The sequence below is a fragment of the Microcebus murinus genome, chromosome 11 (assembly GCF_040939455.1).
Source record: "Microcebus murinus isolate Inina chromosome 11, M.murinus_Inina_mat1.0, whole genome shotgun sequence".
Classification (NCBI taxonomy): domain Eukaryota; kingdom Metazoa; phylum Chordata; class Mammalia; order Primates; family Cheirogaleidae; genus Microcebus; species Microcebus murinus.
Window position 1 is genome coordinate 85,605,723 of NC_134114.1, and position 24,204 is coordinate 85,629,926.

The following is a 24,204-nucleotide window of genomic DNA, read 5'->3' on the forward strand; positions in this document are numbered from 1 at the left end:
GTTGTACATTTAGTACTGTTGTAGAAATCTATATCTTCTGACTCTAGTATTTTAAAATACTATCCCATAAATCATAATGTTATTGGGACTTTGGATTGAAATGGCATCTTCTTTGTTTAATAAACTTATATATAACTGATCTTTGCTGCTTCTTTTTTGCTTAAGAGTATTGATGAAATCTCCATCTCCGGCATTACATCCACCTCAAAAGTACAAAGATAGAGGAATTTTACATCCTAAACGAAGCACTGATGACCGATCAGATCAATCTTCTGTGAAATCTACAGACAGCAGTAGTTACCCAAGTCCTTGTGCTAGTCCTTCTCCTCCATCCTCAGGAAAGGTAGAGTATCTGAAAGTAGATGTAGTAAGGAACAGATTTGTAGCACTTCTAATGTTATTTTAAAAAAATTATAAAACAATTCTAATTTTCTAATTGTGGCCTCTGTTCTAGATATAAGTTGAGGCTGGCAAACTTTAGACACTTTGAGTAAAGTTTTAAGTTTTTCTTGCTTGCCAAATATTTCTAGTTATTAATGTCTTGGGATGTTTTAAAACTAACATCATTCACTAATGACATGTATCGAGGAAATTCATTATTTCCTTTCTTTTTCTTTAGAACCTTTTTTGTTCAAACAAATAATGAAAAGATTATCTTAATTTAAATTAATATTGGTTTATAGTTTCATAATTGAAAACAATGGTTACTTTCAATTAATTGATTTCTGCAATTCAAATTTTATATTTAAAAAATATAAGACAAGATGGGAGTACAGAGATAGCAAATGTTGATAATAGAATTGAAAACTATGTGTCTTTTTAAAAATTTGTAATATGAATGACTTCAAATGTTCAGAATGTGATGACTTTCACATTTCCTGCATTGTTAATAGCTGAGTAAGTAAGTATTTGATTACAGGTTCTTTAGCTACCTGTTGTGCTTTGGTGAACATGTCTGCTGAAGTCTTGTTAAATAAGAAAAAAGGAAGGTTTTTATAAATTTGCATTCTTAGGTTTTGGGGGTTTGGGGTTTCTATTTTAAACACTTTTTAAGGTATAATTTACACACAATAAAAATCTACCAATTTAAACTGTATAATTTAGTGAATTTTGACAAATATATACAGTTATATAACTGTACCATAGTCATATACAAAACATTTTTATCACCCCCAGCCCCTGGTAACCACTGACCTCTCTATTCCTTAGAGTTGGCTTTTCTAGATTTTCTGTTAAATAGAATCATATGTATGTAAACTCTTTATGTCTGGCTTATTTCACTTGATATAATATAATACTTTTAAAATTCACCCATATTATTGAGTGTATTAGTTTATTTTTATTGCTGAGTAGTATTCCATTGTATAAATATATGACAATTTGCCTATCCATTCACCAGTTGATGGACATTGGGATTGTTTCCATTTTTTAGCTGTTACCAATAAAGCTGCTGTAACATTCGAGTACAAATCTTTGTGTGTAAATATGTTTTCTCTTCTAGGGCAGATACCTAGGAGTAGGATTGTTGAGTTGTATGATAATCATAAGTTTAACTTTATAAGAAACTACCCAGTTGTTTGATGTACTATTTTGCCTTTCCTTCAACAATCTATAAACGTTCCATTTGCTACATATTCTTGATAATATTTGGCATTATTATTCTTGGTAATTTTAGCATTCTAATAGGTGTGTACTGACAGCCCATTGTAGTTTTAATTTGTATTTCCTTTGTGACTAATGATGTCGAGCGTCTCTTCATGTGCTTATTTGCCATCCGTGTGTCGTCTTTGATGAAATTTCTGTTCAAATTTTTGTTCATTTTTTTGTTGTTGTTGTCTTTTTTTATTGAATTGTAAAAGTTTTCTATACAGTCTGGGTATAAAGCTTAATTATATATGTTTTGCAAATTTTTTGTAACAATGTGTGGCTTGTTTTTTCATTTTCTTAACAGTGTCTTTTGAGGAGCAAATGTTTTTAATTTTGTTCTATTTTATTAATTTTTTCTATTATGATTCATATTTTTTGTGTCTCAAGAAATTTTTGCCATACTCAAGATGACAAAGACTTTCTTTTTTGTTTTCTTTTAAAAGTTTTATGGTTGAAGCTTTTACATTTAGGTATAAGGTATATGATATATTTCAAGTTAATTTTTGTTAATAGTATGGTGAGTCATGGATCATTTTTTGGCTTTTGCCTATATAATTGTTCTAGTACCATTTGTTGAAAAACATTTTTTTTCCTCATTGAATTACTTTAGCACCTCTGTCCACAATCACTTGGCCATAAATATGTGGTCTATTCATTAGAGTCAGTTTAATTGATCTGTTTTGTTTTTTTTTTAAACCAGTGACACACTGACTTGATTTTAGTAGCTTTATAGGAAGTCTTAAAATCAGTTAATATTTGTCCTCCAACTTTGTTCATCTTTTTAAAATTTTCTTTGGCTATTCTAGGTCCTTTGTGCTTTCACATAAACTTTAGAGTCAGGTTTTCAATTTCTACAGAAAAAATTTTGGTATTTTAAGTGTGATTGCACTGAGTATATGGATTAATTTGCAGAAAATCGACAATTAACAATTTTTAGTCTGCCAATCCATAAGCATGGTGTATCAGTTCATTTATTTAGATATTTTTAAATTTCCCTCAGCAATGTTTTGTGTAAATCTCACAATACAGGCGTTACATTTTTTAAAAAATTTAACCCTAAGTATTTAATATTGATACTATTGGTTTTTAAAGTTTCTATTTCCAGGTGTCCATTGCTAGTATATAGAAATAAGTTGGATTTTTGTACATTTGCTTTGTATCCATGACCTCATTTTACTTACTAATTCCATTAGCTTTTTATGTAGATTTCTCAGGATTTTCCACAAAGATAATCATGCCATCTGTTAAAGTAGTTTTCCTTTTTTCTTTTTCATTCTCATTGCTATTTGTTTATTTTTTTAACCTTATCTCTCTCTAGCCTAAGTCTCAAGTAAAATGTCAAATAAAAGTGCTGAGAGCAGACATCTTTTTCTTGATCCTAGGAGGAAGGCATTTTTTGTCTGTTAATATGGTGGATTTCATTGATTGATTTTTAAAAATGTTTATATATCACTTGGTCATGATGTTATCCTTTTTACATATTGCTGTATTTGATTTTGTTAAATCAAAAATAGTGTTAAATGAGGGATCTTTGTTCATGAGGGATATTATTCTATAGTTCTCTTGTGTTATCTTTGTATGATTTTGGTATCAGGGTAATGCTAGCCTCTTAAAATTAGTTGGGAAGTGTTCCTTTCACTTCAATATTTTAGAAGAGATGTATAGACCTGGTATTTTTTTCTTCTGTAAATCTTTGATTGAATTCACTGGTGAAGCCATTTTTAACTTATGCTAGTATATGTTGATTCAGTATTATGCCACTTCAGGTGTAGTTTTGAGAACTGCAACAGTGTTCTTTTACACTTCAGTCCTTTGTTTTCATACATTTTATTTCTATATAAATGCTACAATGTAGTATTTTTACATTACATAGTCAAATTTTACCAAGATTTATAAGTCAGAAAGATGTCTTTTATATTTATTCACATATTTGCCAGTCTTGTGCTCTTTATTCTTTTGTGTTGTTATGAACGTCCATCTTATATCATTTACTTCTGCCTGAAGACCCTCCTTTCTAGGACTCCGGGTCCACAAATTAAGACCACTGGATGTCATTTTACAGGTCACTGATGCTGTTTTCATTTTTTTCAGTTGTTTTTCTGTCTTTGCTTCATTTTGGATAATTTCTATTGTTATGTCTTTATGTTCATTGTGTTTTTATTTTGAGTGGCTGATCTGCTGTTCATGCTTTCTAATGTATTTTCAAATATTATATTTTTGTCTCTAGAAGTTCCCTTTGGGTCTTTTACAAATATTTTTCATTCGTCCCCTCATTATGCTCATGTTTTCCTCTACCTTCTTGAACATAGTGAATGTGTTTATAGTAGATGCTTTAATATTCTTGTCTACTAATTACATCATCTCTGTCATATTGGAATCTTTTTCTGTTCATTACTTCTTTTCCTGGTTATGGGTCATGTTCTGTTTATTTGCATTTCTTGTAATTTTGTTTGACAGTTTTTGCCAGGTTTTTGTTGTATTCCTTTAAGTAATGTTAGATTTTGTTCTGATACTCAAGTTCTGATAATCAGTTTAATTAATCCTTTTGAGCTTTTCATTTAAGCAGTGTTAGGGCAGGTCCAGAGCAGTCTTTATTCTGGTATTAATTTAGTTCCAGTACTAAGGTTTGATCCTTCTGTGGGCCAGTGCCCAATCTATTACAAGGTCTCTCTATTCTGTCTGAGGATAACATGAAATATTACCAGCCATGTGTGAGCTCTGAGAATTGTTTGATATACTGCTTTTTCCTTTGGATCTTTCCCTAGCCTCGGATTATTTTTTTTTTTTCTCACTAGTGTTCAGGATAGTACTTAGCCAAAACCTGATAGGGGACCACTCTGCAGTTTCTCTGGTCCTTTCTCTGCAACTTCCTTCTAGTCTAGTATATTGCAATGCAAATTCTAGCCGCCTTGGTCTCTAAATTCCAATCTCTGTCTTCACAATTCAGTGAGACTACTGGACTCTGTTTTTCTTTGTTACCTGGAAACTGCTTCCAGGCAGTAAGTTGGAGTGATACTTGTTTTGTTTTTAGATTTTGAAGATTTTATTAAAATACTTTCTGGAAGTATATTTGAAGTATAAATCAAAGTTGGTATTCCAGGATCCTTTCTTGATAAGAGGTTTGAATGCTCTGAAAATGAATACTTCTTTTTGGCTCTTTAACTTCATTTTGATTGAGCCTTACATAGATTTTCAGGCATGATAGAGCTATTTGCATTTATTGAATATTGGGTAAAATATTTTGGTTTATGTGTTTATGAAGATGTTATATAATGGAGCATATTGGTTTTGAAAGGTCAAATTACCTTTCAAGAACTTATGCATTCTTTTATAGGGCTCAAAATCTCCTTCACCAAGACCAAACATGCCTATTCGATACTTCATAATGAAGAGTAGCAATTTGAGAAACCTTGAAATTTCTCAGCAGAAGGGCATCTGGTCTACAACCCCTAGTAATGAGCGGAAGCTAAATCGAGCCTTTTGGGAAAGCAGCATGGTTTACTTGGTATTTTCTGTTCAAGGATCTGGACATTTCCAGGTGAGCCATCCTGAAACAGTAAAATGAGGTTGTTCTGGCTTTAAGTTAGACCACCTAGATTTAAAACAAACAAACAAAAAACCTGGCTTTTTACTTTTTATTACATTAGAATATGGGAATGCCTTTTGCTTGATTGAGAATGAGTTAATTGCATCTTTTCAAAGGGATGATAGAACTGGGGTACCTTTGTTTATGCCTTGTCTTACCAGAATCTTTCTTCTGAACACAACAGTTTTTCTTTCTGAAGATAACTTTAGGTTTACTAATTCTGAAGTGTATTAAAAGTAATAAGAAGCTTGACATTTCATTAAAATACTTATTTAAATAGGCCAAAGAAGTTAGTATTGACAATCAAGAAATGAACTATGTTTCTTAACTCATCTTGACTTAATGTATATCTGAATTATAAAATAATGAATTTATTATTTGGTATTTATTATAATTTTTGGAAGTAAAAACTTAACGGTTAGATTTTATTCATTTATTTTGGAATAAAAGTAGACTTAGAACTGTTGATATATTATTTAGAAATCATCTGTTAATATTTGAAATTAAAAGGCTAAAATTGGTCTTTTCTCTAAGATTTGCTAATAAATCCTTTTATAAGAAATGTAATAGGTAGCTTATTTTTTTGTTTTTGTTAGGTATCTGTTATTTTTATATTACATCTTTACCTTAAAGGTTAAAAAACTCAGCCTTATGAGATAAAGTGAAGTTAGACATTTTAATATCATCCTCACCTCTACTCCTTCCTCCTATTTTATTCACAGGGATTTTCTAGGATGTCTTCTGAGATAGGAAGGGAAAAGAGCCAAGACTGGGGCTCAGCTGGACTAGGAGGAGTATTTAAGGTGGAGTGGATACGAAAAGAAAGTCTTCCCTTTCAGTTTGCACACCATTTACTCAATCCATGGAATGACAACAAGAAAGTCCAGATAAGCAGAGATGGACAGGTATACAATGACATTTAAAATTTTTCTTTTACTTTTGTTTCTGTTTTGTTTTGCTGTTATTCAATGCTTTGAGGAGAAAAAGTAGTAATACAAATTTTTATATTTTATATGCACATGGGAAATAGTGGTTCAGATATGTAAAAAGTGCTAAAAACCTACTTGCAAAGGTGTCTGATAGCTCATTGCATTTTTAACATTTTGTGAATTTTGCTTCTCTCTGTCATTGCATATATAAAATATTTTATAAGTTACTTCATGGAGGCTCCTGTTGTCTTACTAAACATGTGCAAGACTGAGTGCAATTCTGAGGTAATTTGTCTAAATTCTCAAGATGACAACAGTATTTAAGTTCTCTGTGGCTTTATTATGTAAGGTAAATAACCTTTATATATTCTAATGGCTTGCTTTATTTCTATTATGTTTTGCTTTGCCTTCATGATACTGCCTACATGCATTTTAACCTAGTTAAGGTGATGGGAATTAATATATATTGGCCAAATACTGTGCTAACTGCATTGTAAGATATTTATTATTAATAAAATAAGTTATTAGGCTAGTTTTATGTAGGAGAAAATAGACTCAGAGATTAGTTTTGCCTAAGCTAAATTTTGCACAGATAATAACTAAGTTTTACACAGCTAATAATTTATTTGAACCAGTGTGACTCACTTCAGATTACCATATGAAAATTGTTTGAGTGCTTTTTAAGTGTTTATCAGAGGTATCCATGCTACAGGAGGACTATAAGGTGGCATTCTTTTCAATTGTATAAGAATATTTTCATTTTTATTCTATAATGATTTTGAAATAAATTTAATTTTAATAAATTCTAAGATAAGAATGTATAGTCACCTAAAGATAGTTTCTTGGGGCCGGGCGCTGTGGCTCACGCCTGTAATCCTAGCTCTTGGGAGGCCAAGGCGGGCGGATTGCTCAAGGTCAGGAGTTCAAAACCAGCCTGAGCAAGAGCGAGACCCCGTCTCTACTATAAATAGAAATTAATTGGCCAACTGATATATATATAAAAAATTAGCTGGGCATGGTGGCGCATGCCTGTAGTCCCAGCTACTCGGGAGGCTGAGGCAGGAGGATCACTCGAGCCCAGGAGTTTGAGGTTGCTGTGAGCTAGGCTGACGCCACGGCACTCACTCTAGCCTGGGCAACAAAGTGAGACTCTGTCTCAAAAAAAAAAAAAAAAAAAAGATAGTTTCTTGGAAAAAACCTTAAAACATCTAATATGCTAGGTTTCACAGTAAACCTTTGGAAGTTCCAGCTAAGTGCTTTTTGCAAAATCTCCATTAGAAACAAAATCCATCATTTCCAGATAGAAAAATTTCTAGAAGGACTCCAAGGATATCTGTTGCCATTTTGTAACAAAAGTTGACATATTTGCAGATTAACTGCAATGTTTTTTTCCTTTTGTTATTTTTTAATTTACCACTATAGAAACAAGGATAACTTCAATCTTAAGTCTGGAAGTCAACTACATAAACCTTAAAGTAAAAAATTAGAAAAGTTCATACCATATGATTTTGCATGTTCTGGTAGGAACATGAAATTTAAAGTGATTTTCTTACATTTTTATCAGTATAGATTTTGGTGATTTAAAAAATTCAATCCAGTGTTTTTATGTTTATTTTGACTTGATTTATTTAGGAACTAGAACCTCAGGTTGGTGAACAGTTGCTCCAGTTATGGGAACGCCTTCCGCTGGGAGAAAAAGCCACAACTGATTAACACTCAGGTTATACCATACTTTACTTTGAATACTGGCAGTATTTGTGATCATTATTATTACATTCAGACTATTTATCTTATCTTTTCTTCTTCTTCTTCTTTTTTAATCCTACAGAACTCTTAGCGGCCAAAAAACATCATGCCTGTTTATAACCACTGAATGCACTGATTTCCAAAAACAGAGATGGGTTGTGTGTTATGATTGGGCCTTTCTGGTTTAGAGTGTTGCTTCAGAACCACCATCTTCATATACAAGAAAAAAGGGTCATTTAAATTTGTATAGTGATCATAGGGAATGATTATGTAATGTTTGTAATGAATAAAATAGTAGTTTCATTATTTGACACAATATCAGTTATTTTAAACAAACAATTTGAAGTTAAACATTTCATTTCTTTAAAATACTGAATAGCCAAGCTGCCATGGTAGTGTGCACATATAGTCCTAGCTATGCTGGAAGCTGTGGTGGGAGGATTGCTTGACCCCAGGAATTTGAGTCCAGCCTGGGCCAGACCCTGTGTCTAAACAAAACAAACCCCACTGAATTACAACTTTTATTGATGACTTTTTAATGTAAAGTAAATTGTTTAAGAAAGGCCTGAATACCTCTGAGCACCATTTTAGAAGAGTCGATGCTTAAGATTTACCATTAAAAAACAAACATAACCAACCAAATTCTAAAAATGTCCCTTTTTAACATAGTGTATGCTTATTAAGGTCCATCGTTCTGCCATTTTTAACCTGAGATACATTAAGAAAAAAGGAGGGATGTTCTTTTTCTGTGATTATGAAATATGGTGTAAAATCTGAAGAAAGGCAAAGAATTCCTCCCTGCATTTGATCAGATCAGATTAAGTGCTTAGTTTTATTCCTACTTCTGCCTTTTAACCTGATGTGTACCATACCCCTTGCTCCCATGTAATGACCTTCACACCTCTATTGTTTGTGCATAGTAATTATGACCTCTTTGTTTTAGCTACAGAAACTTGATTTAAACAGGTTAAAGTTTAGACAAGTTTATGTAAGTTTTAAAAAATGCTCAACAGTTACTGGTAGGTTGGTTGCTGCATGTCTTCCAAACTAAAGCCCACAGGCACCACAATTCTAAATGCCTTCTTCATTTTTGGGTGGTATGTTTTCTCTGACTTATGTTTTCAGATATGATTTACCTTTTTTGAATATATGGTTTAATAAATGAGGGATGTTTTTTCTGTAAACCTGTGCTAGTGCCAAGTCTCATATTTCTTTGTCATCTCAGAAATATTTGGTTTGATCTCTTTACCATCATTGTCTATGAAGTTTCCTTAGAGCCTTTTTGAAGGGAAATAGAAGAACAGGGAAAAATGCAAGAAATGTCTTGGTTACTGAGTTCTAAATAAACAGGTTTGATAGTGTTTTTCATGATACATTTCAGTTATTGTTATTTAAAAAAACTCAAACAGTCTAAATTAAACACAAAAAAACCCCTCTAAGTCCTCAAGTTCTATGTTTGAGAACAAAGAAGTGAAAAATCATGGGTCAGCATAAAATCTTGAGAACCCTTCTACTTTCTCTGGGAAAACATTATACAGTATATTGGTGCATTAGTCTATAGAGTGTCAGGTGTGATTTTTCCCCCTGTATTTGTAGTTATTAATATTTTTTGTACTTTGAGATATACTGTAAATTGAGCCTATGTGAATTATGTTCCATTTTAGTTCTTTTCCTATTAGAGCAACTTCTGTTATCCTGATAATGTATACATTTTTTAGGTATATATATAGTAGTTCACAGTGTTCTAAATTTGGAAAGACTTTTAAAAAAACAAAACTTATTTTAATTTCCATCTGTTTTGTAATATCTAGCCCTGTATGTAAATGATGGGTTTGTCAATATTTAAAATGAATATAATTTGAATGTAATTAAAATACTGTTTTTGGAAGAGATGAACTTTAAATATACTTATTAAATGAAATTATATTAAATTATTCAGATCTTGTTATTTCTGATACTTTATAATAGGACTAAGGTAACAATAATCAACAATATCTTCTGAGATATTCATGAATTTCAAGCACCTGGAAAAATACTAAATTGATAGAGAAGGAGGTGGTTTTGTATCAGTACTCCTCCCCTGCAAATTGCCTTAGGGGGTTGGCAAAAATCTTGAGATGTGTCTAGTATAAAATCCGTTAAATATTAGTAAAATAATGTACAAATAGGAAGCAAACTATATTGAAACATTTCTATATGTTATAAAGAAATGTAATTAAATGTTCATATTTTTAACTTTATACATAAAGTTCTTGTCTGAACACCTACGAGAAAGTTATAGTAACTGACTCTACTTTTCTGAAGCATTTAGTTTTTTTCTGTCAACTAGTTGATATTTAGTTTTGTTCAGCAGTGGAGCCATCCATTCAGAAAACATGGAGTATCTGCTGTTTGCCAAATGCTGCCCAGGCGTTTCCTGGTAGAAGGAGTAGTACCTTCAACATTTGGTTTCCATCTCCCAGAGAAATATAATATTTCTTTTCACTAATTTGCTGGGAGCAGTTCATCATCCTTTATTTATAATAAATATTTATTTAATATTATTTACAGTGACATACTAAGATATAGTAGGTAACTGTTCTTGCTGTCCAGGAAGAGCTTATATTTTTATGAATAACAATTTTATTTGGTATAGTATAGTATGATCACATTGATGAAGACCAAGTGCTAGGACATTTAAGAGGGGGACTGTCATAAAGTCTTCATGATGGAGTTGCATTTGAACATGCCTATTAGAATAGATAAAATTTGTAAAAGGATTGGGACAGAAAGTTAAAACCATAGTGAAGAAGTGGAAAAGTACAAGGTATATTTGGGAATATATAGTTTTTTTTTTTTTTTTTGAGACAGAGTCTCACTTTGTTGCCCAGGCTAGAGTGAGTGCCGTGGCGTCAGCCTAGCTCACAGCAACCTCAAACTCCTGGGCTCGAGTGATCCTTCTGCCTCAGCCTCCCGGGTAGCTGGGACTACAGGCATGCGCCACTATGCCCGGCTAATTTTTTTATATATATATCAGTTGGCCAATTAATTTCTTTCTGTTTATAGTAGAGACGGGGTCTCGCTCTTGCTCAGGCTGGTTTTGAACTCCTGACCTCGAGCAATCCGCCCGCCTCGGCCTCCCAAGAGCTAGGATTACAGGCGTGAGCCACAGCGCCCGGCCAGGGAATATATAGTTTATAATAGCTACCTGGCAAGCTTTTGTGTAAGAGTTTTACAAAGATAGTGTTTGTAAGAAAAGCTAAGAAATGATCATTGAATCTAGTGGGTCACGAAATTCAGTATGGGGTGCCTATTAGAAATATTTCCTGATCATACACAGGTCTTATCATTAGGTAAGTAGTTTTGTAATAGGGCTCAAGAATTTTGTTTAGCAGGTATATCAAGTAATGTTGATACATATGGGCCATGCGTCATACTGAAATAGATTGATAAAATCAAAGAAGATATATGTTTTAAAGTTCGTATGCATGAACAACAACATATTCACATTATGTATCCTGTGCAATAAAACAACAGAGGTGATTTTAATACTGAAAGTAGAGATATTTAACGAAGCATTAATGTGTTGCAAGAGGTACCATGTTATATCAAGAAAGAACTCTGGATTTAGGTTACAATACCTGTATGTGAAGCCAACCTCCAACAGTAGACATGAGTCATTTCATCTTTCTGACCTCTAATTTCTGTTTTAAAAGTGAAAAATAATATCTTCCCTATCTATTTTACAGGATTATTAGAAGGATCAAATGAGAGTGCTTAGAAAGCTATTAACACTACACAATATATAAGTACTTAGTATTATCTGCTTAATGGTGCCCAACACATAGCAGGCAATGTAGTAGATCCCTAATGTATATTTACTTTTTTATTCAGTAGTAGATACTCAGTTCCTATTATACCCCAGGTACTGTTGCAGGCACTAGAATAATGGCAGTAAACAAATTCTCCCTTGATGGAGCTTCTATTATGGTGGAAAACAATATTTCCTGAGACTATCTTGAATACCCTCACAATATGCAGGAAAGTATGTTGTATACAACACAGGGAAGACTGCAAGTCCCCTTGGAATAAGGATCAGACTATGAAGATACCCAAGCTGGTATACATGATATTCAGAGATGATTTTTAAAAACATGATTTGGGGGGTTTAGGGGCAATATTCACACCTTTTCCTCTATAAAGCTCAAAACAATTGAGAAAGTAAGAAAAGATAAGAAGTATTAGCTTCTTTGCTGATGAAGTTGAAGATCAACATCATTCAGATTCATGGCCACACAGACTTTCTAATATATACAAACTATTCCTCCTCCATTGCACTTAATTCTACTGTCATAGACCTTACCTACAGGGACAAGCCACATATCCAGTTGTTAAGGAAGTTCTTTTGTGCATCTTGAGACCAGGTCACCCTGAAAAGAAAATACAGGAAGAAGAAAACTGCGCATATTTGCTGCCTTCAGAAATCAATAAGAGTATTCACTTCTGGAGGGAAGGAACAAAGGCAGAAGTGCTCTTCTCGTTACTTCTTCATGGGTAGGTGTTGTCACTTTATGACTCAAGCAGGAATTCTGTAGGGGAAGAGAATGTATTTCTCTTCAGGAGAGACAAGACAAAGAAAGGCAGGAAGAAATATTCATAAAGTAGAAGAAAACCAGAGTAACCAAGTCAAGAACAGGGAACAAACTGATTAATGGCGTTGATCCTGTCTGTCATGCTGCACCACTGAATTTGTGAAGATGTTCTATCTGAGAAGATATGTTTGTGGACTCAGTTATCTTGGATGTTAAGCTGAAATGTCATCTGATAATGAATCTGTGCTAAATCTGCCTAATCAGAAGCCTGGCTTAGTCTAAGGTACCTGTGTATTTAATGAGTGTTTAAAGATCATACCTGTTCCTTCAGTTTCTAAGAAAGGCAGTAAGAATGACTTAGTGGGTTGTTTATTTTGGGAGAAAGGACTGAGGGTGCTCACTTTAACTCTTCCTGGATTCTCCATCTGTGTACTTTGTCTTTAGGCAACTGACAATTTCTTTGTAAGAATTGCATATTCTAAATTAAAATGAAAGTAGGAAATAATTTATATGCTAATATCCTCATTTCACAGTCTTTCTGTATAAAATTCAAGTTATTTGAGCATAGTATGCTAATGGAGATAAGCTCTTGCGGATATTTTTCTTTATTTTTCCTCCCTCTATTTTCATATATATATGCTTATATATGTGTGTATATATAGAAGTATATATATACACACATATATACTTATATAAAATCAAGTCAAGATAACACTTTTATCTGCTCACTGAAATTCAGTGAATTAATGTTTGATGAATATTTTCAAGTCTTCTCATATCGATTTGAAAGTAAAGAATGGTTTATAAGATTATCAGTGTATTTGACACACTTAACTAAATTCAGAAACTTCTCATTTAGCCAGTTGAAAAAAATGACTAATTTATTCATCAAAATGAGAGATCAAGCCTAGAATAATGCAAATGTATTCATGCATATCTGTGCATATATTGTGTGCATGTCCATAGTAACAAAAAAGAGTACATGCCATTTATTGGAGTCTATCATGGTCAGTCAATGTTGGAAACAGGCTTCCAGCTTAGTATACTGCAAAAGTTTTCCCAAGTTACCTGTGCAGAATGTTTGGTTAGTATATAAAACAGATTCTTCATGTTTTAATTAGCTTTGAGAGACAAGAATCCCCTTTACAGTTATAAGAAAATACTGATATTTAGGAAATATAAATGTCTTCTCATAGAGACGGGATGAATAGAGAAAAACATTATTTAAATCAAGAGTGTTTTTGTGAGATAGATTATTTTACACTAAGCCTGTTTTGACCAGGGAATTTTAACACTTTACTATCTAATGGTAAGAATAAGAAGCCCACAAAATGGTATAAAAATTGCTGTTCTAAGCAATGTTTCAAGGCACTATTTCCTAACTTCTCATCATTCTGAAAGAATACTTAGTGGCAAAACAATTACTCTATAATTAGATAGTTAAGAAATTGCAGAGGCTTCAAAAAAGTATAGGGTCCCTCATGCCCCACTTTCTACTCCCTCAACTCTCAATTTTCAATGATATATGTATTATTTAAATTATCGGTGTCTACTGCACTTAGTTATGGATCTAAGATCTAATTCTTATTCTCTATTATTTTTAACATCAATTAAATAATGCACAAAAAGGAAAATTAGTCAAGTCCCATTTTTAAGAACGATAGCATCTTTGTCATGATTTTTCCAAATACTACATAATTTTTATCCTATTGAGTATACCTTCTCATACCTACTATGGATTAAATACAAAGATACTCAGAAAAATCAGATGAATGTAATATGAGGGGATGCTGGAAGCTTCCATTTCTAATTCTTTCTTGGGGGAGGAGTCTTCCAGTGAGGACCTGAAAACCTGCTAGACAAATTCTAAAAGAGCTATAATACTAAGAAGCTTCCATTTCTAGATGTTTCCTTGTTTATTTATCCTGGTGTCTAAAGATCTATTATGAAAAATCTACTTCCCTGAATCTAATATCACGCTCTTGAGAAGGGGTAATATAGGTAATTATTAGCTAACAACTTATTTGGAGGTTACTTGGGTTTGGCGTTTTAGGATGGGAGTAGGCTATGAAACATACGTTTACATATAAACTTGGAATCCAAAATAGTACTACTGATGATGATTTCCATTTGGGGGAATGGGAAGGACCAGAAGGAGGCATCATGTGATTGAAAGTATCTATATTTTTATTTCATAATATGAACATTAAAGATTTGCAGCTGGAGCTCATGTCCAATTTCATTGTTGTTTACATTGTCTCTTTCTTTGCTTTCTTAAATCAAGGACTCCCTTCATATTTTCACAGATGAGTCTATTAGTTGCCATTATTTTTCAGATTGTCTGGTACTTTGTTTAAAACTATTCTTCAGTGAGTTTGCACATCTCCCACCCACAATTTATATTTGTTCCTTCTGATTTTCTGAGCAGCTTAGAGTTCCAGTAGCCATCCACCTTCTGTTCTCAGTCAGGATGCTGCATTTTGGTAACATACCATTGAGTCCACTGAACAACTAAGTCTCACTCAGTACAGTTAAGATAGACAATGAGAAAAGAACAATTTTGAATGAGTACTACATGAAAAGACAGGTTCATTTAAGAATTTTCCCTCAGATACTCATTCTTAACCATTTAAAATCTTGTATTCTGAGACAGAGAAAGTCTTGACGAGTAAATTGAATAACCTTCACTCCTGAATCAAAACCAGAGCAAAAATACCACAGCTGAACAGGTAACTCACAAGTGACCACACCATCCAGTTTGAATGAACTTCCTAGAGCACAAATCCCCACTATGGTCCAGAACTCTCCACAGTTCCTCTCCATCCACAGGACCACACAGTGCAGTCAATATGTCTAAGGCCACTGGATGTATGTTGGTCTTTCCAGCCTAATGTGCAATCTCCGCTTGGCTGTCAAAAACTCAAGCAGCATACTCAAAATTAAACTACTATTATTTCCCCAAAACTTATTTTACCCAAAGCTGTCCTATTTTTAGTTGACGTTGGTTCATTTCTTTTGGTTGCTCAGGCAGAAAACTTGCATCTTTGGCTCCTTTATTCAATTCATTATTCAAGTCAATCCATTAGAAAATTCTCTAGAGTCTACCTTCAAAGTTATATCTAGATTCCAGCCACTTCTCACCACATCTGTCACAACCACTCTGAACTGCCTGGGTTACTGAAATAGCTTCCTAAGATGTCTTCCCTTTTCTATCTCCTGTCTTCCCCACCCCACAGTGCATCTATTTTCAGCAGAGGAGTCAGAGTGATCCTTTTAAAACATTAAACTGGCTTGTATTTTTTGCTTAAAACCCTGCAGTGGCTCCCTATTTTCTTCAAAAGCCAAAGTCCTTATAATGGCCTAAAAGCCTTACATGATCTGGTCCCCATTATATATCTGACCTTCTGTCCTCTATTCCACTTTAGCCACATTGACCTCCTCACTATTTCTTCTTTCTTTCTTTCTTTCTTTCTCTTCTTTCTCTTCTTTCTCTTCTTTCTCTTCTTTCTCTTCTTTCTCTTCTTTCTCTTCTTTCTCTTCTTTCTCTTCTTTCTCTTCTTTCTCTTCTTTCTCTCTCTTCTTCTTTCTTTTCTTTCTCTTTCTTTTTTTTTTAGGCAGAGTCTCACTTTGTTGCCCAGGCTAGAGTGAGTGCCATGGGGTCAGCCTAGCTCATAGCAACCTCAAACTCCTGGGCTCAAGCTATCCTGCTGCCTCAGCCTCCCAAGTAGCTGGGACTACAGGCATGCGCCACCATGCCCGGCTAATTTTTTTGTATATATATTAGTTGGCCAATTGATTTCTTTCTATTTATAGTAGAGACAGGGTCTCGCTCTTGCTTAGGTTGGTTTCGAACTCCTGAACTCAAACGATCCGCCCGCCTCGGCCTCCCAGAGAGCTAGGATTACAGGCGTGAGCCACCGCGCCCGGCCCCTCCTCACTATTTCTTGAATATACCAGGCACATTTCAGCCTCAGAGACTTGCTATAGCTCTTCACTTTGCCTGGAATGCTCTTCTCAGAATATCTCTTTGAACAACCAGTCACCATTTAGTGTTAGGTTTACTGTAAAGTTTTTTTTTTTAACATTTAACTTTTAAAATTAACATACAGTACAATCAACTTTTTAAAGGTATACAGTTATATGAATTTTAATGCATGTACAGATTTATGTAACCTCAATCAGGATGCAGGTCCATTATCCTAAAAAACTCTGTGGTGCTATATTTTTGTGGTTACAGCATCCTCCCCACCCTTAATCCCTGCCAGCCATTGCTTTGTTCTCTGAAATTCTAGTTTTGTCTTTTTGAGAATGTCATATAAATAGAATCATATAGTAGTATATGTAATCTTTTGACAGTGGCTTCTTTCAGCATAATGCCTTTCAGATTCATCCAAGTTACAGTGTACATCGGTAGTTCTTTTCCTTTTAGTAGTAGTAGTATTTTCTGGAGTGGCTATGCCATTTTGCATTCCTACCTGTAATGGTCTGAGGTTTCCAGTTGCTCCACATCCTTTTTAGCACTTAATATTGTCAGTATTTTTTATTTTCACCATTCTAGTAGATGTGCAATAGTATGTGATTGTGAGCTTAAGTGGTATCTCTCTAATGGCTACTGATATTGAACATCTTTCCATGTGCTTATTTGTCACCCATACATCCTCACCCATACATCCTTTGGGTAATTGTCTAAGTCTTTTGACCATTTAAAGGTTGTTTGCTTACTGTTGAGTTTTGAGAGTTCATTGTATATTCTGAATACAGGTCTTTTGTCAGATCTGTGATTTGCAAATATTTTTTCTTTATCTGTAGCTTGTCTTTTTATTCCCTTACAGTATTTTTTTATGGTTTTAAATTTTAATGAACTACAATTTTTCATTTTTTTTTCTTTTATAGACTGTGATTTTGGTGTCATGTCTAAGAGCTCTTTGCCTAACCACCAGTCATGAAGGTTTTCTCTTTCTAAAAGTTGCATAGTTTTATATGTATACTCAGGATCCATTAAAGTTATGAGATTTAGACTGAGATTCATTCTTATGCATATGTATGTCCAATTGTTCCAACACTATTGTTGAAAAGACTACCCTTTGTTGTCCGGGCGTGGTGGCTCACGCCTATAATCCTAGTACTCTGGGAGGCCAAGGTGAGAGAATCATCGGAGTTCTGGAGTTAGAGACCAGCCTGAGCAAGAGCGAGACCCTGTCTCTACTAAAAAAAAAAAAAAAAATAGAAAGAAGCTAGCTGGACAATTAAAAATATGTAGAAAAAAGTTAGCTGGGCATGGTGGTGCCTGCCTGTAGTCCCAGCTACTCGAGAGACTGAGGCAGAAGGATCGCTTGAGCCCAGGAGTTTGAGGTTGATGTGAGCTAGGGTGATGCCATGGCACTCGAGCGAGGGCGACATAGTGAGACTCTGTCTCAAAGAAAAAAAAGAAAAACAACCACAATAAGTATCACTATACATCTATTATTAATAGAATGGCTAAAATGAAAAAGACTGATCATACCAGTCGTTGACTAGAATATATGCAGGAATTGGATTTCTCACACAAAGCTGATGAAATGTAAAATGACACAACTACTTTAGAAATTAGTCTGGTATTTCCTTAAAAGGTTAAACATACATCTACATATTCCACTCCTAGGGTAGTAGTTTTTCCTGACTGCTTTTGCATATCTTCATTATAGTAATTATCATATTGTTTATAATTGTTTTCATGTCTGCCTCCTTCTTCCCTATCCTCAGAATATATAAACTCCTTGGAGATGGGGAATCTTTCAATTTTATATGTTGAGGTTCTCACACAATGCCTATTAAGCATTTAATAAATATTTGTTAAATTACTAAAAGCAATAAAGAAATCAATAAGAAAATTCATTATTAAATTTTGTCTCTAACTCATAAAAGCTATTATTTTTTCATGTTTTTATTTATCTCCATATTCGTATATGAATTTTATCCAGTCTCTCTTATAGTGTAGTGCAATATTTTATTCTATTTATTTCTCACTTAAAATTATGACACTATTTCCCCCATGTTACTACAGACTTCTGATTCATTTATGGTAATGGTTATATAATATTCAATAAATTTCATTTATTATAATAAAATTTATAATTTCAATTATTTTTCCCTATTGTGAATAATATAGACTTTTTTAGTTTTAAATGATTTCATTAGGACTGATATCTAGGAGTGGTATTAATAGATGAAAAGATATCAACAATTATACTCATTTTTAAAAGTATGCTTTGCTGTAAATGAAACATATAGTTCCTTAACCAGAATGATTTGGGCATGGAAATAGTCTTAGCTATCCGGGTACTTTTGTTTTTTTTTAATTTATTTTTTAAATCAGGGAAATAATTTTGTGAAAAATAGGGTCAATTCTGTATGGGTTCAAAAAGAGAAGCTGTTTTCAATACTGGTGGTTCTTTCTCTTTCATATTATGTTTTTTTAAAAAACAATTTTATAATTATAATTTATTTTTTCTAAAAACATGTTTTGTGGACTCTTAGTTCATCCTGGCTAATCATCAGAAGCCACTATGTGAGTATGTAAATATACAAAATACTTTCTTGTTCCAAAAAGGATTTGACATTATATTACACAAATTCTGCCATGTAAGGTAGGGAAAAATAATAAAACAAGAAGTGATATCCTTGAGGACTGTATAAAAGAAAAGTTTATGAGGTGAGAGAAGGGCGTTGCAAAGCTTGGACTGTATTGCTGTAGTGTGCTGTCAATGCTTTGGTCATCTTTAAAGAAGATGTGACTTCCAGAAATTTTAATTAGTTTTGGTCTTTTGCTGTAATATGAGATAAAATAAGTGTTAAAATATGTTACATTTAATGAGAATTTCCTTTATGGACACCCTTAATAATTTGATGTATGTATCAGTCAAAAAGTTCATGTAACTTAATTGCAAGTAATGGGTTCTGAGTTAAGCAGTAAAGAAATTTGCTGGAACAATGTAAAGTAGTTCACAGAATTGATGAGATTGAAGAACCAGATATCAAAATGGGCATGAGGGTAGGTAGGTGGAATTCTGGCCAAGGAAAGATCAGGCCAGGACCTCACCCTTGGCTTTGCTGCCACTGGACATGGCTAGTGCTAGATTCTCACTTCTTCCTTTAATAAATTTTCAGCCTCTCTATGTCTTTGCTCCACCTTCTTAAGAATCGAAGTCTGATGGGAGCAAATGCACTTCCTGCCAAGGAGAATCTGGCTTCTGCCATGGTAGGTGGGACCCTGCCTCCTACCAACCAACCCCCATACAGTGAAGTAACTCCCAAAATGGGAAGGCCACTTAGATTAAAGTTAGATTTTTTTTTTTTTTTGAGACAGAGTCTCGCTTTGTTGCCCAGGCTAGAGTGAGTGCCATGGTGTCAGCCTAGCTTACAGCAACCTCAAACTCCTGGGTTCAAGCAATCCTGTTGCCTCAGCCTCCCGAGTAGCTGGGACTACAGACATGCGCCACCATGCCCAGCTAATTTTTTCTATATATATTAGTTGGCCTATTAATTTCTTTCTATTTATAGTGGAGACGGGGGTCTCACTCTTGCTCAGGCTGGTTTTGAATTCCTGACCTCGATCAATCCTCCCGCCTCGGCCTCCCAGAGTGTTAGGATTACAGGCGTGAGCCACTGCGCCGGGCCTACAGTTAGATTTTTTAAAAAGATGATAGACGTGTTACAACATCTATTGATTCCTATTTATTATAGGATCCTTTTTTATTCACCCAATGATTGAAATGATGTATACAGTTGAGAGTCTTTAACTGTGGCCCATGCATATGATTGTGGAGGGCTGCGAAGGGTCATATATTCTCTAAAATTGTATGCAGAAATTTGGTATATGTGCCTTTTGCATTTTTGTAGGTGGGAGGGTGGATACTTTTCATTATATTCTCTAAGGGGCCCACAGTCCACAAAAAGTTGAGCGGTACCGTCTGGAAAGTTCTACATAATTACCTATCCTTTTGAAAGTTCACTCATTTGTCTGTATTGTTGCTTGTATTACTACCTTTTGTCCACTAGATGGAGATATTGCACGCATTGTCAAACACTAATGAGCTTTATTGCTATGAAATGAGAAAGCACAGTGGTTTACATAGAACGTTCTCAAAATCATTTTAGGGATGGAAGGAATTTTAGAAATAGCATAGTTCTTTCTCGTTGTTTTACAGATGAAGGACTTGGTTCTCAAAAGTTTAGGGGAGACCTTTGACTGGAAAAAGCCCTTTGTAAAATGAAAAGGATGTCCTGAGCGGAAATAACGCCTGGAGCAGGGGCTCGCCTCTGTCAACCCAGCACACTTCAAACTTGCACCTCTGGCTGCGGGTGGTACTGTCGTGGACTTTAGATTCCTTTGACTCGGAGACACATATATTTCAGTTATGACCATGACTTAAAATCCAGCCTTTCTCCCGGTCAATAGGGACCCTGGTGAGGCTGAGGAAGACGTTGGTGCAGGAGGAGCATGCACAGAAAGCCCTTCTCTGTGACATAAGCCTCCCCTCTTCCCTTTCCTGGTCGGCTTTAGACATTTCTTACAATGACACGCAATACATTATTTTCAGAGCTAATGGTAACCCTATAAATGTATGTATAAGGAGTTTTGATGACACAGAAGAGATGTGCTGTAAATATTGGGGTTTGGAGTCCCCAGACCTGAAGAGAGAGAAAGCCCCAGAAAAGTGGCCAGAAGGTTCTCACAAGCAGTGAGTCTTTCTCAAGGAAGCCAAGTTCTGTAGCATCCCTGGTGTTCAGTTCACTCAGCCAAGGCACTGCAAGGAGCCATGGCATGTGCTCAGGACCCACTTTTCTGGAGGATAAACCTTCCAAATTTCTCCCAAAAAAGAGTCGTAAAGTACCTAAGTCCTCAAAAGATATTGCTATGTCTTTTTCTCTCCACTTCCCTATTCTCTTTGTTCCTGAGTCGTCAGCCACACCGTAGCCGAGACAGGAACCAAAGTACCCATTGTCCCTACCTCTTTCCACCCAAAGTAACAATATTAAATTAATAAAGTGACCTTTATAAACCAACCATTGTGTTTGCACTGATAAACATACCTGGCCGATTCTAAAACTCATGGTTGTGTCTGTTAAATTTCTGTGAGTAATTGTGAAGGTCAGTATGATGGACAGTCACTGTTGTCTCTACAGGTCCACAGTCCTTGTGCCTCAGGATGCTGATCTTTATGTCCTCTGATTTTCTGGTAGGTTTGGCCAATGGGAGGCACCAGCAAGAGGTGGATAGGTTAGAGGAGAGAGAGCTGGAGAATTTTTTTCCCTATGTCTCTGTCTGCAGGGTCACTGGGTAGACTGGCTGTTTCTTTCATCCTCCACTGAAGGCTCCTGTCAGACCCCCTCTCCTACAGCTGCGGGACTCTGGTTGCCAGTACCTTCCTGCTCCTTTCTTTTGCCCCATCAGCCCCAGGAGTGGTAGTAGTCTCCTGCTATTGCCAGTCGTGGGGCACTTCATTCTCTCTCCTGGCTTTTCCTCAACCCTGCCTGCTCTTTGTACAGCTCCTTCATTAAAATCTCTTTGTTGTTTCCATCTATTTTCAGCCAGAACCCTGACCTGTTCAGCCAGAAACTTCATTGAAATTCTATAATATAAAATTCCTTATAAAATATGTTTATGATGTTGGATTTATGTGTGAATTTTCAAACTGGAACATTAATGGTCAAGTTTTATTTGGTTTAGTTTGAAAATGTTACTGAGTGCTAAGCATGAAAGTACATACTTCACGTCTCAAATTGTATTCAGTCCTCATCCTAACTGTCCAGGTTAAATTGAGGGTTTTATAGTCGAAGTTTTTAGGCACTTACATAATAGATGAACGTTGACATTTTTATTGAGTATTTGTATGTATGTTTCAAAACACTATCATAAAAAATTATTTTTCATTGCTAGTCATAGTTTCTTTGATAAACACTATGATTTGTCACCCAGATACCCCTTTAGGAAGGAAGAACTTATTCCCCCAATTCTGAGTGGGCTGCCAACAGAAAGCCTTCAGATGTCAGACTCCTGCAGGAATTGCCCTGGTGGAAGAGAACTGCCTTGCCCAAGTCATGCCCCATTTCCAGGGTGGCCTACATCCAATGACTGATTGGTGTCTGGGATATAAAGGCTCACCTTTCTTGTCCCAACTTGAGATAATTCCGAAGGCTCATCCCAGCTATAAGAATTTCTGTGGAGATCACTGAGACTTCCACTGAGATTGCATTTCATTTTCTCCCTCTGACCAGCTCTGCTTCTTTTGCTTCCCTTTTTAGGTATTTATTGTGAGAACACTTGTGCATGCTAAACTTTTTTCTCAGCATCAGACCCAACCTGTGACATTTGGTGCCAGGAGTGATCCAAGAATATATGTGCTGGGATAGGATTTTTTCTCCCAACTTTTTTGAGGTATAATTGACAAATACTAATTGCATATATTCAAGGTAGACAACATGATGTTTTGATATACATATACATTGTGAAATGATTGCCACATTCAGGCTGGTTAAGCTAATATCCAAGGGAATAATCAAGATAATATTCATAACCTCACATATCTACTTTTTTAAATGATAAGAATACTTAAGATATATTCTCTTAGCGAATTTCAAGTATGTAATACATTACTATGAACTATAGCCTTCATGCTGTACAATTTGGTCTCTAGACTTATTCACCTTATCACTGCAAGTTTTTACCTTTTGACCAACATCTCATTTCCTCTACTTCCTGACCCCTGAACCACTCTTATACTCTCTGTTTCTATGAATTTGACTTTTTAAGATTTCACATATAAGTGAGGTCATGCAGTATTTGCCTTTCTGTGTTTGGCTTATTTCACTTAGTATAATGTCTTCTAGGTTTATCCATGTTGTCACAAATGGCAGGATTTCCTTCTTTTTTTATTGTATATATTTGAGGTGTACCACATAATGTTTTGGTATACATATTCATAGTAAAACGGTTATTACAGTCAAGTAAATTAACATATTAATAATCATCTCACATAGTTTCCCATTTTGTGTGTGTGTGTGTGTACAACAGCATTTATAATCTCCTAGCAAAAATCCCAAATATGATATAATATTATTAACTATAATTCTCATGTTGTACATTAGATCTCTAGACTTGTTCATTGTACATATCTGCAACTTTGTATCCTTTGAGCTACATGTCCCCATTTCTTCCTTCCCGCCTCTGCTCTGGTAACCACCATTTTCTTCTTTATCTTTGTGTTATTTGAGTTTTGCTTTTTTTTAGATTCCACATATAAGTGAGATCATGTGGTATTTGTCTGTGTGCCTGGCTTATTTCACTTAACATAATATCCTTTAGGTTCATCTGTGTTGTTGCAAATGACAGGACTTTCTTCTTTTGTTCAGGCTGAATATATTCCACTGTCTATATATACTACATTTTCTTTCTTTATTCATCTGGTGATGAGCACTTAGGTTGATTCAGTATCTTGGCTCTTGTGAGTAATGATGCAATGAACATGGGAGTGCATATATCTTTTCTTCGAGATAGTGATTTTATTTCTTCTGGATATTTAGCCGGTAGTGGGATTGCTGCATTGTATGGTAGTTCTATTTTTAATTTTTTGAGGAACCTTGATACAGTTTTCCTTAATAGCTATACTAATTTACATTCCCACCAACAGTAGAGAAGTTTCCCTTTTCTCCACATCCTCACCATTTGTTATTATTCGCCTTTTTC

General features: G+C 34.7%; 1 protein-coding gene and 1 non-coding gene across 4 annotated transcripts in view; one reads left to right on the forward strand and one right to left on the reverse strand.

Moving 5' to 3' along the window:
* Positions 1–9,092, forward strand: part of YTHDC2 (YTH N6-methyladenosine RNA binding protein C2) — a 73,712-nt gene extending 64,620 nt beyond the window's left edge. For 2 of the 3 annotated variants that reach the window (XM_012763738.3, XM_012763742.2), the window contains 5 exons: positions 166–343; positions 4,982–5,185; positions 5,956–6,138; positions 7,795–7,882; positions 7,991–9,092. In XM_012763738.3, coding sequence (XP_012619192.1) covers positions 166–343; positions 4,982–5,185; positions 5,956–6,138; positions 7,795–7,875 — 646 coding nt within the window. In that variant the 3' untranslated portion in view covers positions 7,876–7,882; positions 7,991–9,092. The remainder of the gene's footprint in view (positions 1–165; positions 344–4,981; positions 5,186–5,955; positions 6,139–7,794; positions 7,883–7,990) is intronic. The other variant, XM_012763740.3, reaches the window with a different exon arrangement.
* A 5,211-nt stretch (positions 9,093–14,303) lies between these two features.
* On the reverse strand, positions 14,304–14,365 carry LOC142874191 (U7 small nuclear RNA). The gene has a single exon (XR_012922009.1). It is a non-coding gene; the product is annotated as a U7 small nuclear RNA (small nuclear RNA).
* Between the last annotated feature and the right edge of the window lie 9,839 nt (positions 14,366–24,204).